A 17,866-nucleotide genomic window follows, 5' to 3' on the forward strand; every position below is an offset into this window, starting at 1 on the left:
GTTAAAATAAAGTTAAACGTGTTTTTCTGCTATTTATCCAACAATTTGTGTTAAGTTTGTCACACATAAGTAATACGTAGGTAGTGAAGTTTTCCCATACTAACAGTATTTAAATAAAGTACAAATGACATTAAAGAAAAATTTCAACAAAAATCAATTAAATTAAAATGTAATATAATAAAACAGAACAAATAAATAAAATAAAAAATGATATATATACAATGAGAAAAAATATTAAATAAGAAAAGTGCAAAATAGAAACATTTCCTTAGATACAAAATGTTACCAACATAAAAATTTGAGTGAAAAGTGTAAAAGTGGTCATGCTCACACTGTCAATGTAAAAGTGTGTTACTGAATACATTTCCAAGGTTACATGGAAACCTCCATAAGTAAAATAGTTAAGCCCTATGTTATCTACTTGTAGCCCATATTAGTGCCACTGTATTAGACTGAAAACTTTTCTGTTCTGTGATGTTATCAGGACATAACCCAAATACATAGTTCCGACTTACGCATTGACACATTCTTTTGGGGTTTTATTATAAAGAAAATAATCTAATCAAAGCAAGTTTTTGTATAAAATCTTCTTTTATTTATTGGTAAGTCTTATATCCATAAATGCAAATACACAAAAAGTAAACCCTGCGTTAACATCTTCAAACAAAAATTTAATTTGTATTTAAATACAGTCTCAATGGCTATTAATATAATAAAAAAAACATTTAAAAAATCCACATCTCTTTGTACCATGTTTAATAATCTTTCTTAATATGCTTTCATCTTCATTTCTGTGCTCTCTTTTTTCTTAGGACATTTTTAAAACAGGCTAGTTTTATATAATTTCTCTTGTTAACTCTTATGTCATAACTTGTTTATTGTTTAAAATACTGTTTGTTTGTATGTATGCATATCCTTCGTTTGATAAAATTGCAATAATAAATACATAAATAAACACTCTTAAAAAATCTCACAAACTGAAATGTCGACCATAACCTTGTAATGACTTCTGCATGACTGACATCAATGCTTCAATTCACAAAATAGGCCTACTGTGTACAGTGAGGCATACAAGATCAGTTATTGTATCTAAGGCCACATTAATCACTCAAATATAATTATTTTAATATAACTGCATTATTTTAATATAACTATATTAATATTGTAACTTTATTACAACATGGTTGACAAGAGTCATTCTTGTTATTATTATTTGCAATATAACCATATCAAAGTGCCCCTTTTAAAGAAAGTCTTTTATTATGACATTATTTTACCGGAAGAATATTCATTCAACACAGAAGAGCGGCAGTTATGTTTTGTTGTTGGTTGTTGTCAGTACGATAGCACTTAGATGACAGATTTAATGATCTGTAGTAGCTTTAAAGCCTTAAGTGAAATATTTAAACCCTTAAAAGCTACATTAATAATTTTATTTCTACCAGTTATAGCTCAAGCACCGGGTTCTAGACAGTGCGCTGATTGACTGAAACTCATGTAAGTTATGCTCCAAAAAACCATTGAAGATGCAAGCGACAAGACCAAAAGCTGGGAAACAGTTGTCTTCTGCTGTTGAAAAGGACCGGGCACGTAAAACACACATACGCAAAAACACGTACCGGGTCGGATACAATTGGAACCGAGGTGGTAGACTCAAAGAGCTAAGGATAAGGTAGGACTTCGTTCATTTTATAACGCCGTAGTGGCATCCTCTAACTTTTCGTTTACAGTTGAAGTGATTATTGCATTGATTGTTTAGGCACCTTGCTCGGAAGTTCCTTCACTTGTGGATTCAGAAGACATTTGGACGAATAACAACATCACAAGCCAGGTATGTGTTTAATTAGTGCACTAAAAAGTCAGTCTTCTTCACTTATTTAATAAAATTTGTATTTTCTGTTTAGATCTCATTATTGTAAGGTGATCTTGAGGAAGACCTTGGGAGCTTGGAAAGATGAGTGGTGGCACGTAAGAAAGGAATGGACCCTAAATATAAGGGCAGATTGCCATTATACGTAAGTTAAGTCTCAAATGCTCACAAGGATGCATTTAATTGATCAAAAATACAGTAAAAGCAATAATATTGTGAAATGTTTTCTATTTTAATATTTTCTAAAATGATATTTATTCTTTTGATGGCAAAGCTGAATTTTCGTCTGCTTTTTCTCCAGTCTTCAGTGTTGCATGGGCCTTCAGAAGAAATCATTCTATTATGCTGATGTGTTGCTTAAAGGGATAGTTCACCTAAAAATGAAAATTCTGTCATCACTCAATTTGTTCTAAACCTGTATGAATTTGTTTCTTCTGCTGAACACAAAATAAAATATTTTTAAGAATATAGTTAACCAAACAGTTGATGCATCCCATTGCCTTATATAGAATGGAAAAAAATACTATGGAAGTCAATGGGGTTTTCACGAGAGCCGTCTATTCTTACCTAAGCTTAAGCTACACCATATACATATGTCAGAGGTCAGCCTTCCACCTAAACTTGACTCTCTCATGAACGTGCGTACGGCCATTGCCGAAAGCCAGTGATTATAGTTTTTTTTAAGGTTTAAATATGGATATTTTTCTTACAAAAACTTAGTTTCAGATGGCATTTATTAACCCAATGGAGTCGTATGGATTACTTTTTTATGATGATGGATGCGCTTTTTGGAGCTTCAGAAATGTGGGCACTATTCAATGCCATTACAAAGCTGGGAAAAGCCAGGATATTATTTAATATCAATTTTATATGGTGTCATTTTCATTTTAGGTTTCACTATTCCTTTAATATTTTGTGGAAACTGCAATAAAAAAAATCAGGACTCTTTGATAGAAAGTTTTTTAAAAAAGCATTTATTTGAAATAGAAATCTTTTTTAACATTATTAATGTCTTTTCTTTCATTTTTTATTATTTTAATGCATTTTTGCTGAATAAAAGTATTAATTTCTTTCTCTTTTGAATGGTATTGTGTGCCCAATCCCATACTGCAAATTTTTTTTTGTCTTCAATGTTTGTTCTGTAGTCACTTTGCTTAAGGGCTAGGACCTCAATGATCACCACCTGTAATATTTCTGTCTTTATTCTTTTTTGCCTATTGTAGGTATATGCTGTACAGCAAAACATTTCAAGCCTGGCAGGAGTATGTTGCTGTCCAGAGAGAAGAAAAGAAGAAACTGCAACTTGCAATCAGTTTTGGTATATAGACTGCTATTCTATTAATGTTTGAGTTGAACAAACGTAGCTGTAACTGAATATTTGTACTGCAGAGACGGAGCACAAACTGCGGTGTGTGTGGAATGGCTGGGAGCTGTACCTGGACATGTGTCGCATGAAACACAGGATGCAAGAAGCAGCAGTACAGCACGAGAGACTCGCTGTGCTGAAGTGAGCATTGCTATCATGTGGTGTTAGACCAAAAATGCAGAGCCACATATATAAAGTGAAGCAGACCGTACAGTGTTACAATCCTGGTGTAGGGTTGGAGTGTAACATAAATGACAGACTTGAATATGACAACAACATTTAGAGAAAAAAGTAAGCAAGTATACAATCACAAATCAATCAATATGTTGACAATACTTATATTAATAAATAAACAGCATTTTTATTGTTTTATGCTTTAGTCTCTTGTGCTGCATTTATTTGATAAAAAATATAGCAAAGACAATAATATTGTGGAAAAGTATTACAATTTAAAATAACTTTTCTATTTTAATACATTTCAAAATATAATTTATTCCTGTGATGGCAGCACCCATGACTCCAGTCTTCAGTGTCACATCATCCTTCAGAAATCATTCTAAAATGCTGATTTTATGCTAAAGAAAAAATGTATTATTATTATTATTATTTTTAATGTTGTAAACAGTTGTGTTGCTTAATATTTTTGTAGAAACCATCATGCATTTTTTTCAAGATTTATGATGAATAGAAACTTCGAAAGAACAACATTTATTTGGAATAGACGTCTTGTTAAATTATAGATGTATTATTTACTCACTTTTGATTAATTTAATGCAAATTCAAACTTTTGAACAATAGTTTATATAATAAGATATAAAGATTCATGTGTAACAGTTAAGTAATGCTTATGTATAGCGGCTTGCAAGTAAAATACTAATGTGAAATATTTTTGTGCATGTGTTGGTTATTAAAGGTGGGTCTGGACTGTGTGGAACACTGCACTACAGCACAGGGATGTGGCGTGCCATCAGGAAGATCTTGCCTTGCAACACTGGTCTCATACTGTACAAAGCAAAGTGAGTATGAGCGTGTGTGAATGAATACATATATATATATATATATATATATATGTCTAGTTTGAGTGATCTCTAAAATGCTGTTTTTCACAGGCATGGCTGCACTGGAAAGGCAGGATGAAACATGCCTGTGTTCTGAAAGAGAAGGAGTCCAAAGCTCATCGTCACTATTGTCTTCAGATTTCAAGACATACACTTCATGGATGGATCAGACACACAGAGAACAGACAGGCTAAGAACAAGACAACAGGTGGGATTCATTTTATTTATATTTATTATATGCACTACTGTTCAAAATGTTGGGGTCGGAACGATTATTTTAAAATAAATTAATGCTTTTATTCAGCAATGTCTATAATTGATCAAAAGTGAGAATATAGACATTACCAGTGTTACAAAAGATTTTTATTTCAAATAAATACTGTTCTTTTAAACTTTGTATTCATCAAAGATTTTTGAAAAAATAATGCATCACAGTTTCCACAAAACTATTAAATATCACAACTGTTTTCTGTTTTGATGATAATAATAAGAAATGTTACTTGAGCACTAAATCAGCATATTAGAATGATTTCTGAAGGAGCATGTGACACTGAAGACTGGATTAATGATGCTGAAAATTCAGCTTTGCCATCACAGGAATAAATTACATTTTTAAAATATATTAAAATAGAAATGGTTATTTTAAATTGTAACAATATTTCACAATAGTACTATTTGTACTGTATTTTTGATCAAATAAATGCAGGCTTGAGAATTCTTTAAAAAAAATTAAATGTTTTTACAAACCCCAAACTTTTATTATATATGGATTTTTGTTGTTGTTGCTATAACTTGAGTTACAGTGGCATCCTGATCTGTCACAATTATGCTTTTCCTTTTTGGATTTTATGCATTAGTTTATCTTGAATCACATTAAATTTTTCTTCTGTGTTGCAGCTGTTGCTCAGGATGTATGGCGTGTCTCTGTGCTGGAGAAGTTTTGGTGTCAGTGGTATAATGTGCTCCAATCCAGGCAGGCTGAGAAAGACAGAGGACAGAGAGCAGACCAACTGGCCCAGCACGGCTCCCAACGGCTGGCGTTCTCCAACTGGAGACACTGTATCTTTGCTTACACCGTTAAACAGACAGTTCGCAATTACTTTTATACTCCTAGAAGAAATGAAATATGTCGATGAAAGCATGATGGCACGTCGTAGTGCATTTTTTTCCTGATCTGTTATGTAGATGTCAGTATGTGCTCACAGAAGGCTAAAAGGGAAAAGGCTGCCATGCGTCACAGACAACTCTATCTTCTGGTTAGTGGTGTACTTGTTCTTAGAGGTTTCAACATGTTTTTTTTTTTTATGTGTTATGTAGCTTTTTTTATTTTTTATTCTTGTTTATTTATGATGGTCTTGTATTTCTCCACAGCGTTTGGGTTTAAAAGGCCTTACTCTAAACGTCACTCACAGTAAAACTCATCGTCTCAACAAGAATCTTAGTGTCCAGCATCATCATCATATTGTAAGAACAACACAAATAGAGAACAGATACACAAAAAAAAACATGACAGAACTGTCCTTAAACGTAATATATTTGTGGAAATAAAAACATTTTCTTGATAATTTTTTTAAATAAAAGACTTTTCCGTACTAAAAACAGGCCGTGATAACAGCAATTATTAACACCTAGTCTACCAGTCATCTATCGGTAATGTTACGTCATGCAGTTGTGCCGAGTTTAATTTTTCAGAAATGGATATTGATTTTTTGCAGTTCCTGGAAAGGTGTTGGAAAGTCTGGCAGTTGCGCTTGGATCAGGCTGAGGACAGAAGTCTGCAACCGCAGATGAGTGTTGCACAAACTCATCACAAGTTAGTCGCATAAATTAGTTTAAAAAAAATTACAGTTCTGCTTGTGCTTTTTAATTTGAAGCATGCCATATATACTCAGCAAAAAAGAAAGATCCTCCCACTTACAACTGCTTTTTCCCCAGCTAATTTTTGAACATAAATGTATGAAGATTAAAAGATTTAACAACTGAGACATAAACGGGACAAATTTCACAGACATTTGACAAACAGGAATGGAATTACGAGTCCCTGAACAAAGAGAGGGTGAATATCAAAAGTAGCAGTCAGTATGTGGTGTGTCCACCAGCAACTTTAAGTCCTACAGTGCATCTCATCTTCTTGGACTGAGCCAGATTTGCCAGTTCTTCTTACTGTGAGATGTTACCCCACTCTCCCACTAAGGAACTTGCAACTTCTCGAATATGTCAAAAATTGTTTATGGTTTGTTGTGGCTTTTCCTTTCCAACAAACATCATCACTGAGTAAGAGACACTCTGAGTCCAATTTAATAGTTTATAAAGTATTTATTCTCTTGCAAGAGAGATCTTCGTCACCAATACACATTCGTGAGTCAGTGAGGAGAGATAAATAGAAGCAGTGTCTGTCTTTTTTATATCTTGTGTCCTCCAAGGCCTTATTTCTGCCCTCCCCTCACAGGAGAGATATACTTTGTTTTTTCCTATTTCTCCCTGGCCCTGAGAGGTAAATGCCTCCTTAACCCTTTAGGCTATAACGTACAAATGCACTCAAGATGACCCCTTGACCACCTGCTTTTCCTTACCTCCACTGACTCCCAACCACAGTAAATTATCACCCAAAGGCCCCCCTCTCACTACATTCGTGAGAACAGATGAGGCCATCATTAGGAATCACTGAAATCAGAGTAATAATAGAAAAATTCCATAACAGGTTCATTGAACAAACATGAAAAACATTGTCTAAACACTTTCCAATAGACATCTGTAAATCTTAAATGGATTTAAAAAAATTATCTTTAAAACACAGTATCCTATAAAAGGGATGTTTCTTTATTTGCTGAGTTTTATAGTTTAGGTCATTAATAAACATGAGTTTGTCTGTGAGGCTTTTAAACGGTTGTTATTAATCAATAGATTCTCTGTGCTGAGATTTTGCCTTGATCGTTGGAGAAAACGTCTTAAAGAGCACATACAAATGCAGGTAGCCACCACACTTTCTGACACTCTCATTATCTTAGGTCATAGGTCTTGACGGACTGCACTTTTTTCATTGTTCCATGGACTCCACAATTTTTGCCTTAAAAAATGCTTCTAATATTTTATCACACAATCTGTATATGAACAAATGTGTAGGAGTTGGAACTACGTGCTGATGCCTGCTTTGCTCATCGTATCTTCCCACAATGTGTAAACACTTGGATGGAGTTCACAGCGCAACACACAGAGAAACGAGAGCGGAAAGAAAGAGCTGAACAACATGACAGGTGGGTTTCTGTAGCTAAGTAGTGTATGCATTTTTTTGCGGTGTGTACTTAATAAGGTTAAGGGTGTTAAGATTATTTTCAGGTTAGGTAAAGTAAGTTAGTCTGGCCTAAAATATAAGCTTTTTAAATTAACTTACAATTTGGTCAGAAGACTTCTCTGTGGTATGTTCTTATTTAAAGTCTTGAAACACTACAAATCAAAGCCTTGGTTGGCAGTTTTTTGTAATCAATTAAATTTCAGTCAGCTCTGGGCTTCTAGGCGTCTGGGATACTGACGAATCAGTATTCAAAGAGGCAATCAATTTTTCAGTCTTTTATACTCCTGTTGTTTGCCGCCGAATTTAGGTTCTAATCTTCTTGATTGATATAAATTGTAACTTTCCCAAAGTTTCCAAGAGGCTTCTCAAGGCCTCTCGGGTGCAAGCTGTCCGCCCTTTCAGGTCCTTGAACTCCAGTTATCTTAACCGAGATGGCCGATTTCCTTTTAAAGTTCTAGGAGTAGAACCACAGTCTTTTGTGTCCTTGAGCACACACACATAAACTCGCACACTTCTGCTCCTCCTTTTCATGGGTAGGCACACACACACACACACACATAACTAACAATTACTATACATCTCTGCCAAAACAGTGTTGTGGTTCTTAGACACAAAAATAAATAACAAAATTGTAAGCAATGCATTATATTCAATACATTGGCTAAATATGTGTAACAAAAAGGCATCTACAATAAACAAGGAGGCAGTGTAATTGCATTTCCTTGATATTATACAACAATGTAGATCCATGTCTGTGTTGTATTGTAGTGAAAAATGTACATGTTTTTGTCCTCTATAGGCAACAAACTTGCAGTTGGGCGTTTTATACATGGTGGAGAAGTTTGGAGGTACGAGGAGATCAGAGACTTGCTGAAAGAACGGTATGCTGACAACCATGAATATACATTGGCGTTAAAAGTTTTGGGTCAGCAAGATTTTCGTTGTCTCTTTTACCAAGTAATCAGTATATTTCTTGTAGGCTGTGTTGCATGCCGAGCATGTGTGTTGTGCCCGTGCCTGGTCTAAGTGGTCCTGCAGTGCTGTACAATGTAGAGAGGAGAGATTCAAACAAACAGCAGCTGACTCACTTTACAAAAACACTCTTCTACGGAAGGCCCTGAACCAATGGAGAAACCTCGTTGCCAACTTACAAACCAGGTATGAATCAGATAATGTAGCTGAATAAACTGAATAAAGTATTTTGATTTTGAAGTTTCAGCTTTTTTGTGTTTTGTTGATCAGTCAGAGACGTTTGGAGCAGGCACAGGGTCATGATGGGCAGCGGTGTCTGAGAAGAGCCGTGGCAGACTGGCATCAGGTACGAGTAGCACAACTGGCTCTATTCACTAAGGGAAACAGCTGACAATGTTTTGTAATCATCATATGATGCAGATGATGTTGTTGTTGTTGTTGTTATTGGTTTGAAATATTATATCTAAAGTAAATCTGAGCTTGTTTAACAGTATGTAGATCACAAAAGACAGAAAAGAGAGAAACTTGCACAAATGGAGAAACACCACCACAGCAAATTGCTCAAACATGCTCTGGAAGCTTGGAAGGTATGAATATCATGTTTGTTTTGACACAGTATACAGTACAGTATATCTACAAATATTGCTGTAATATACTAGTGTATTTTATTTTGTTTTCTGTATATACAAAGCTTGCAGCTCTGAAGATGATAAACTCGTTGTTTTTACATCCATGCTTGCATGTAGTCGTACCATTTGCAGACTCAATCGATTAACAGAAATGTGGAGTGCCGTTACCAGGAGCATCAGCAACATCTGGTCAGGTATCATGATATATTTACTTAAATTGTTGTAGTGTTTATTTAAAGAAATGTAATCTATTTTATCCTTTTTTTATTTGTGTCTGCAGGAAAATGTTCTGTTCATGGAGAATAAACGTGACACAGCTGATGGAAGAGAGGCAAAAGGAAAACAGAGCAAAATGTTTTTCTCAAAAGCACATTCTATCTCAGGTGCTTATAACATCAAAATTAGTTATATAACAGAAGTAAAAAATTAACACCTATTATTTATCAGTGCAATTTTGTCATTTTACTAAACATTTGACATTTTATATGTCTAATAGGTGTTTCTGGCATGGCGACAGAGAACAGTATCTGCTCATCGTCAACGTCATCAACAGGAGGAAGGCCTGAAACAAGCTCAAATACACCTGGAGAAATGTACTTTGGTTATATAAATACCACTGTTAGTAGTCTGTGCAACGATGACATTATTCAGTGTTGTTTCTGTGCTGTTAGTACGCATGCAAGTGGCTTTGAGAAGATGGAGAGAGCGAAGCATGGAGGTAAAAGATGAGAGACTGGCGAATGACAGAGCCAATAGACACTACAGCAGAACGCTGGGAAAAAGAACCCTCAACAGATGGACCAGCAATATTCACCATCACAAAACATATCAGGTGCCAGTTCAAGTAGTCCCATTCTTAATTATTTTTTACGTATATATGTTTTAATTTATTTGTAATATTTATGTGATATGCATATATATATATATATATATATATATACACAAATTTATGCTTTTTAGGTAATGAAGAAAAGAAGCTTTGAGCTTCACAGGTTGAGGATTTATCAGCGCTTTTTTATCTGCTGGACAACACAAGTGAGTTTTGATTTAGCAAAGTGCTCAATCATATTCAAAGGCTATTTCACTCAGATATACATTACAATAGGGAAGAAAAGATGATCACAACATCCATTTCATGTCCACTTGGTACAGCCTTTTGTTTAAAGGGGTCATATAATGCCATTTTTGTACAAGCTAGTATGATTCTTTAGGGTCTAAATTAAAAGTTTGTAATATACTTTAATTAAAAATTCTCATTAGTATTGTAAGAAAACACTTATTTTACTTGGTCAAAAACAGCTCTGTTTTCAGCACGCTGTTTCAGTGCATATGACTTTAAATGATAATGAGCTTTGCTCACCCCGCCTCTCTGTTCTGTCCGTACACCGTTTGTAACACAATAACACAATAACACACCATAACGCGTTGTTCAGTATAAACGTGGGATTCTGAATTATATTGAGAACATCATACATAGAAAACATGCCGTAATGTACCCTGAGTGTAAACCTTAGACGCATTCATTGTGAAGCGTGCAGCTAGCGATTTGCAAAGATTAATATAAATATTAATATAAAGTTTAATAAAACGTTACACTCACTTCAGTTGTTCTAGAGGTTCAGCAGGAACACGAATATCTGGTACCGATCCTTTTTTCATGAGCAGCTTCTTAGCAAAACCAGCTTTATACTGACCCTCGTTTATAAAGCAGTCTGGTGAGAAATGATTCGCGCAAACATGAAAGCATTGACGTTGCTCGTGAGGAATATTCCCTTCGAAAACAAACTCAGCCACTGCGTCTTCAGCGGTTCGGATTTAGGAACATTAAAATGACTGCTGTGTTCGTTATTACACCCAAGAACAGAACACCACAATCTCTTAGACGCCATTCTGCTCATAGACAGAGCTCCAGCATATCAACAATGACCGCGCCGGTCCGCGCAGACTATGATTGACATCTCGCTCACGAGCGAGGGCGGGTCTGTGTTGAAACGCTGCTGTCATTCAACAATCGTGGGAGGGGCTTCCGACCGTGTGACGTCACACGGTCGAACGGCTCGATTTGAGGCAGGGGAAAACATATAAGGAGATTAAAACAAAAACACTGGATGGATTTTTATCATTTTATGATGGTTGTGTACAGGCACTGCCAACACACATTTCAGTACAATCAACTTGTAAAAGTGCATGTACCATTATATGACCCCTTTAAATATAGCTGTTGTTGTGGTGTTAAAGGTTTCTTATAGCCTCGCCTACTGTAGTTCAAGCTGCTGACATTGCATCATTTCATTTTTTGAGATGAAGCTACTAATGATTGATTGTTACTCTCTTTGAAGATTCTATATTGTATTTTTGGTCTGATTTTGAATGATTATGACACACAGCTGCAGAGCAGAAGAAGAGAGGCGGAGCAAACTGAGACTGCCCTTTGGCATTGGTCCCTCAACCTCCAGGCCAAAGTAATGCCAGATCTTGCACTGTTTATCATTGACAATTCAGGTTTCCTGCACCTGCATAGTCTCATACAGTTTGCTCTATATGCTTCAGGTGTTTTGCATGTGGCGGCTGTGGATCGCAGAACGTCAGAGAAAACAGAAGCGTTTGACTGAGGCAGCTCAGTTTTACAGAGATGAACTGTTGAGAGAGGGTGTCACACACATCCTTACGCACACAGCACACATGAGTGCTTTCTCAACTAATATTGCCCAGCACAGCTATGAACAGGTGCTGTTTCTATAGTTACTGTATATTTGTGCATTTCATTCTACAGTCTATAAAGTATATGTGTGTGTATTTGTTTACATTAATATAAGTAATCCTTATCAAATACAGAGCTGTCGTCAGCTCCAGGACGTGGTAAGGCGGTGTGCCGTTCGATGGAAGCAGCGGGCACTGTGCAAGCCTGTCAAGGGTAAAACAGTGCCGTCCAAAGTCAGCCACCCCAAGAAGTGTGTGTCTTTTTTTCTGCCAGAAGACCACACCCCCATTCCTACCGCCTCTCCAATCAGGAGCCAAGCAGCAGAGCAGAAAGATTCCATCATCAATCACCTGTGAGTCAAAGTCATTCTTATTGCAAATGTTAATCCTAACCTAAGCTTATTTTTTGTTAGTTGTTAAAGTAGCTAGTAGAATTAGTTTTTTGGGGCGAGGCTGTTAAAAATTGTATATATAATATACTATATATTAGTCAGAACCAGTATTATTTTACTATCTATCAGATACTATTATAGTTTTTATTAATATTTTGAATTCGTTTTTATTTTTATATTTAGATTTTAGTTAGAATATTAGTATTTTTGTTTTATTAATTTTTATTTCAGTTTTAGTTTAGTTTTTTTTGTACATCAAGTTAAACTAAAATATTTTATATTTAGTTTTATTTCAGTTAATGTTTATTTTATTTAAAACAACAAAACACTTTTTTTTATGCTTTTAGTTTAATTTAACTATAATAACCCTGGTCAGAACCGTCAATGGAAAAACATGCATGCATAGTGTAATTATAGTAACTACAGGAACTATAACTAATAGGTATCATAGGAAAAGAATAAGTCATTTATTACACAATATCTTATTTCTAATTTATCTTCTTTTATTCAAAATTTATTCTGATTTTGAAACTTATTCTGATGGACATGTCTCGATTAAATCTGATCCTCCTGTTTTGTCAGCAGTTGGTCGGTTCGAGCATCTAGATTGCAACCAAGAAGACCAGATGACCTGCTGCAGTCTCCAGCCAAACCTCTGCCGCATGACTTCAAGATCAGCAGGTGTAGTACTCACACAAACGTTGTGACATAATCAAACAAAAAAAATTTGTTCACATACTAATGAGCATCTACCTTTCTCTATGGTGCTTCAGTAGTCAGAGGGTGTCTGTAAGAGACTCCAGCAGTCCTTCCTTTCCGTTAACCTTAGTCCCTTTGACCCAAAACCCACTGGAGTCACCTGCAATGGTACTAAAACCTAGGATCCTCCCACTCAAACCTGGTCCTCCAGGATATTTTGCTGCTACCGGCCAGGACATACTGCTTCCTCCATCTTCATTTACTGTCTCAGTATCACATGGCAAGGTAATCATGATGCTGTAAGAACACTTGTTTGTTCTTAGGCTAGGACAGAAATAGGTTTTGTATCTTTTCCCCCCCGTTTTTATTTACTCCGTTACTTATTCTTGTTTTTGTTTCGTCATCTTGCCTCCTAGTAGAAAATTTGTATTTTGGCTTAAATGTGAATTTCCAAAACAAATTCTGTTTTACAGCAAAAAATCTTAAGGAATCAGGAGCGCCTACTGCATTCTACTCATTTCACTTCCCACCTTCTTCCAAAACAAGGTAAAAAAACATAATCTTTCATAATATGAAGTAGAGCTGCACGATTATTCATTAAAAGATCGCAACCTCAATTCAAACACCCACACAGTCTTACTCCTAAATGACAACAATTCGACTATTAAACCTTTGACAAGTACGATCACAGCGAGCATTCAAATCTCCATTGGCACTGCTGCTGAGCCTGAGAGAGCAGGTGTCATGAAACCGCTTCACAAACAGTCTTTTCAACCACAGTGTTATTTTGTCTGTTACAATAATTCAAATTAAGATAATAATAATAATAATAATTCATTACATTTATATAGCGCTTTTCTCGGCACTCAAAGCACTTTACATAGAAGGGGGAATCTCCTCAACCACCACCAATGTGCAGCATCCACCTGGATGATGCGACGGCACCCATATTGCGCCAGAACACACACCACACCACACAAGCCAATTGGTATATATATATGGGGATGATTAGGAGGCCATGATGGACAGAGGCCACTGGGCACAGAGGCCACTGGGCAAATTTGGCCAGGATGCCGGGGTTACACCCCTACTCTTTCGAAAGACATCCTGGATTTTTTGTGACCACAGAGAGTCAGGGCCTCGGTTTAACGTCTCATCCGAAGGACGGTATGAAAGTTTATAATTTGAGTAGCATTCAAAATAGAGGAAATCACCTTTTGAAAGTAACTTGACACTATAAAAAAAGATTGTATCAATTGCATTGTTACACCAGTAGGTGGCGACAAGTGACTGTTAAAAATGGGTAGGTCATTGTTTTTTTTAACGAGATTCGTTAAAAAACACAGATTCATCCAGTAATGAAACAAGTGAAGTTTGTGTGATTGAGTCATTGAATCATTCATTCAAACTGATTTAAAAAAAAAAAATATATATATATATATATATATACACTCACCTAAAGGATTATTAGGAACACCTGTTCAATTTCTCATTAATGCAATTATCTACCAATCACATGGCAGTTGCTTCAATGCATTTAGGGGTGTGGTCCTGGTCAAGACAATCTCCTGAACTCCAAACTGAATGTCAGAATGGGAAAGAAAGGTGATTTAAGCAATTTTGAGCGTGGCATGGTTGTTGGTGCCAGACGGGCCGGTCTGAGTATTTCACAATCTGCTCAGTTACTGGGATTTTCACGCACAACCATTTCTAGGGTTTACAAAGAATGGTGTGAAAAGGGAAAAACATCCAGTATGCGGCAGTTCTGTGGGCGAAAATGCCTTGTTGATGCTAGAGGTCAGAGGAGAATGGGCCGACTGATTCAAGCTGATAGAAGAGCAACTTTGACTGAAATAACCACTCGTTACAACCGAGGTATGCAGCAAAGCATTTGTGAAGCCACAACACACACAACCTTGAGGCGGATGGGCTACAACAGCAGAAGACCCCACCGGGTACCACTCATCTCCACTACAAATATGAAAAAGAGGCTACAATTTGCAAGAGCTCACCAAAATTGGACAGTTGAAGACTGGAAAAATGTTGCCTGGTCTGATAAGTCTCGATTTCTGTTGAGACATTCAGATGGTAAAGTCAGAATTTGGCTTCAACAGAACGAGAACATGGATCCATCATGCCTTGTTACCACTGTGCAGGCTGGTGGTGGTGGTGTAATGGTGTGTGTAATGTTTTCTTGGCACACTTTAGGCCCCTTAGTGCCAATTGGGCATCGTTTAAATGCCACGGCCTACCTGAGCATTGTTTCTGACCATGTCCATCCCTTTATGGCCACCATGTACCCATCCTCTGATGGCTACTTCCAGCAGGATAATGCACCATGTCGCAAAGCTCGAATCATTTCAAATTGGTTTCTTGAACATGACAATGAGTTCACTGTACTAAAATGGCCCCCACAGTCACCAGATCTGAACCCAATAGAGCATCTTTGGGATGTGGTGGAACGGGAGCTTCGTGCCCTGGATGTGCATCCCACAAATCTCCATCAACTGCAAGATGCTATCCTATCAATATGTTGAAAAAAAAAAAAAATGCTTTCAGCACCTTGTTGAATCAATGCCACGTAGAATTAAGGCAGTTCTGAAGGCGAAAGGGGGTCAAACACGGTATTAGTATGGTGTTCCTAATAATCCTTTAGTTGAGTGTATATATAAGTTATTTTTGCTTGATTGTTTTCATTTCCGTGACATATTTACTCTTGTCATTTTGTCCGGGCTGTAGGTATGCACGAAAGATTACCTGAGCAGGAAGAGGAAGATGAGGCTGTGGATGTGGAGCAAACTGAAAATCTCACCAAAGAACTACTAGATATTAGACTGGAAATGCAACGATACCAGCAAGACAGAAAACAGTTACAGTATGTTAATCTGGCTTTCAATGGGATAAATATACAGTGTTTAGAATTATTATTCTAATTATTAAAGTTGTTAGAATTATAAATACATACACACATATATAATTGTAGATTTGCATACTATTTTTGTACTTTTTTTTTGGTTTGTTTTTCTGATGTGATCCTGCTGTAAAGTCACAAATCTCCTAAAATTGAAACCACTACTTTGGAAATGCATTTTATGACTGGAGCTGTTTTTTGTCTTTGAAAAAACGTGAATTGACCCTCCAGCTGTAGTTTGATTGAATCAACATATTAAAGTGGGTTATTTATTCTAGCACACACAAACTTGGCTTTTGGAATGAATAGTTGTTTCTACTATGTTTGAGAGACTGAGGTGAAAATATTTGGGTTCTTATTAACATGTTAAATTAGGGAAAGGAATGTTTTGCTTTTCTATTTTTTGATCGAACAAAAGAGGTATAACAAATATCATCACCTTCATATAAAAACATTGCACCTAATGAGATGTTTTTACCAATATAGTGAAATCAGCCTGCGTTTGTGTGTGTTTAGGACATGGCGTAAGCTCCAAAAGGTCTTGAGTAACTGGCTCGCAACAACAGGCATTGAGGGAGAGACTGAGGAAAGAGAAAGCGTCTTAAAGGAGTTAAGTGAGGTATCCATATATCTTTCTTTCTTTCTTGCACACACTCGTACACAAATTCACATCTTTAAATATGTACAGTAAAGGATTAACAAATAAGTCGTGGCAACACTCTTGGTTCCTCAGACTGCACTATTGCACAGAGGACACTGGTGGTTTACATTTAACACGCATATTTTTACACGCATAGAATTTACGTAAACATAAATCTAAATGCTCAAAACCAGCTGTCAGGAGTGTCACTAGATAAATGTTACAGATTGCATAAACCCTTGCTTTTATGTATGATGTGCAATACTGGAAAGTTATAATATGGAAAATATTAGACATTATTAAGATCTGATATTAGTGATTAATAATAAATGTTACATTTATTATCTTTATGCTTGTCATTACTCCCTAAGTCTAATGGATTTTGTGCATGGTGGTCTATATAAAATATCTTTATAAATATTCTAGTTTTTGCTCTGATTAGACCGTAGATATTTGTTAATCTCTGGTTTTGTTTATTTTAATTTTCAAAGTAATTTTTTAATATTATGTTTCTTTGCAGCTTGAGAGTCGCATTTCTTCTCTATCTTTGAGATTAAACAAGCAGAAACCCACCATGATTTGCCATGCTGCCAGAGTTAACACCATCCAGAGCCAACTACTACTCCCCATGGTTAATACAAAAACTCATACCAAGTTTGGAATATAGACTAAGACTATATTGTGCAACCTGTTATTCCAGAAATAATTCTAAACAATATTGTATTTTTGTAGTCCTTGAGTCAATTTAAAACCTTTTTTTTTATTCCAGTTATTTATTTATTCAAATACACTGTTTTAAATACTTCATTTGTAATAAAGCATTAAATCACATATTTTGATGTTTTGAAATTGCTTATTTAACTTGAGATCCTATGGATTACCTGAATTAAAATTATGTTGGCCTTTGTGACATTGGAATGCTCCCAGCTATCAACAAGGAACGTTCTCGGAACTAACTTTCTGGATGTTTCAGAATGTTCAAAAGTATTGTTCCCATAATGTTTGCAATTATGATAATTATGTTAAAATAAATGTTCACTTAATGTTCATATAATTCCATGATTCCCCCCCCCCCCCCCCCCCCCCCCACACAAACACGTTTTAAAGACATTTTAAATAATAAATGTTGAACCTTTAGAGAACTGTAGAGTGTTCAGAAATAACGTTTTGATAACTTAATAAAGTGAGCAAAACGTTCTTGGAGCATATTTTTGTTAGTTAGGTTGGATCCTATCTTGGAATCTTGCTACACCTGGACTCCGTTGCTGCTTCAATGAAGCGTTAAGTCCAGTAGCATTTAATACCATTGATAGCATTTAACACAATTCCAAACAAAA

General features: G+C 35.9%; 1 protein-coding gene across 1 annotated transcript; it reads left to right on the forward strand.

Annotated features, from left to right (window-relative positions):
* The first annotated feature begins 1,320 nt into the window (after window positions 1-1,320).
* On the forward strand, window positions 1,321-17,362 carry sfi1 (SFI1 centrin binding protein). Its single transcript, XM_056253805.1, has 31 exons — window positions 1,321-1,672; window positions 1,760-1,831; window positions 1,905-2,015; window positions 3,094-3,188; window positions 3,260-3,377; window positions 4,150-4,252; window positions 4,346-4,502; window positions 5,192-5,353; window positions 5,480-5,550; window positions 5,666-5,758; window positions 6,010-6,107; window positions 7,199-7,265; window positions 7,418-7,548; window positions 8,386-8,467; window positions 8,566-8,744; window positions 8,829-8,904; window positions 9,050-9,145; window positions 9,305-9,381; window positions 9,468-9,570; window positions 9,684-9,780; window positions 9,859-10,019; window positions 10,148-10,222; window positions 11,575-11,649; window positions 11,738-11,914; window positions 12,023-12,240; window positions 12,865-12,960; window positions 13,053-13,263; window positions 13,452-13,524; window positions 15,718-15,853; window positions 16,406-16,508; window positions 17,050-17,362. The coding sequence occupies exons 1-31, from the start codon at window positions 1,527-1,529 to the stop codon at window positions 17,194-17,196; spliced, it is 3,606 nt and encodes a 1,201-aa protein (XP_056109780.1). The 5' UTR covers window positions 1,321-1,526; the 3' UTR covers window positions 17,197-17,362.
* The last annotated feature ends 504 nt before the right edge of the window (window positions 17,363-17,866 follow it).

This window comes from Rhinichthys klamathensis, unplaced genomic scaffold, assembly GCF_029890125.1.
Source record: "Rhinichthys klamathensis goyatoka isolate OS25496 unplaced genomic scaffold, OSU_Roscu_1.1 h1tg000109l_1, whole genome shotgun sequence".
NCBI lineage: Eukaryota > Metazoa > Chordata > Actinopteri > Cypriniformes > Leuciscidae > Rhinichthys > Rhinichthys klamathensis.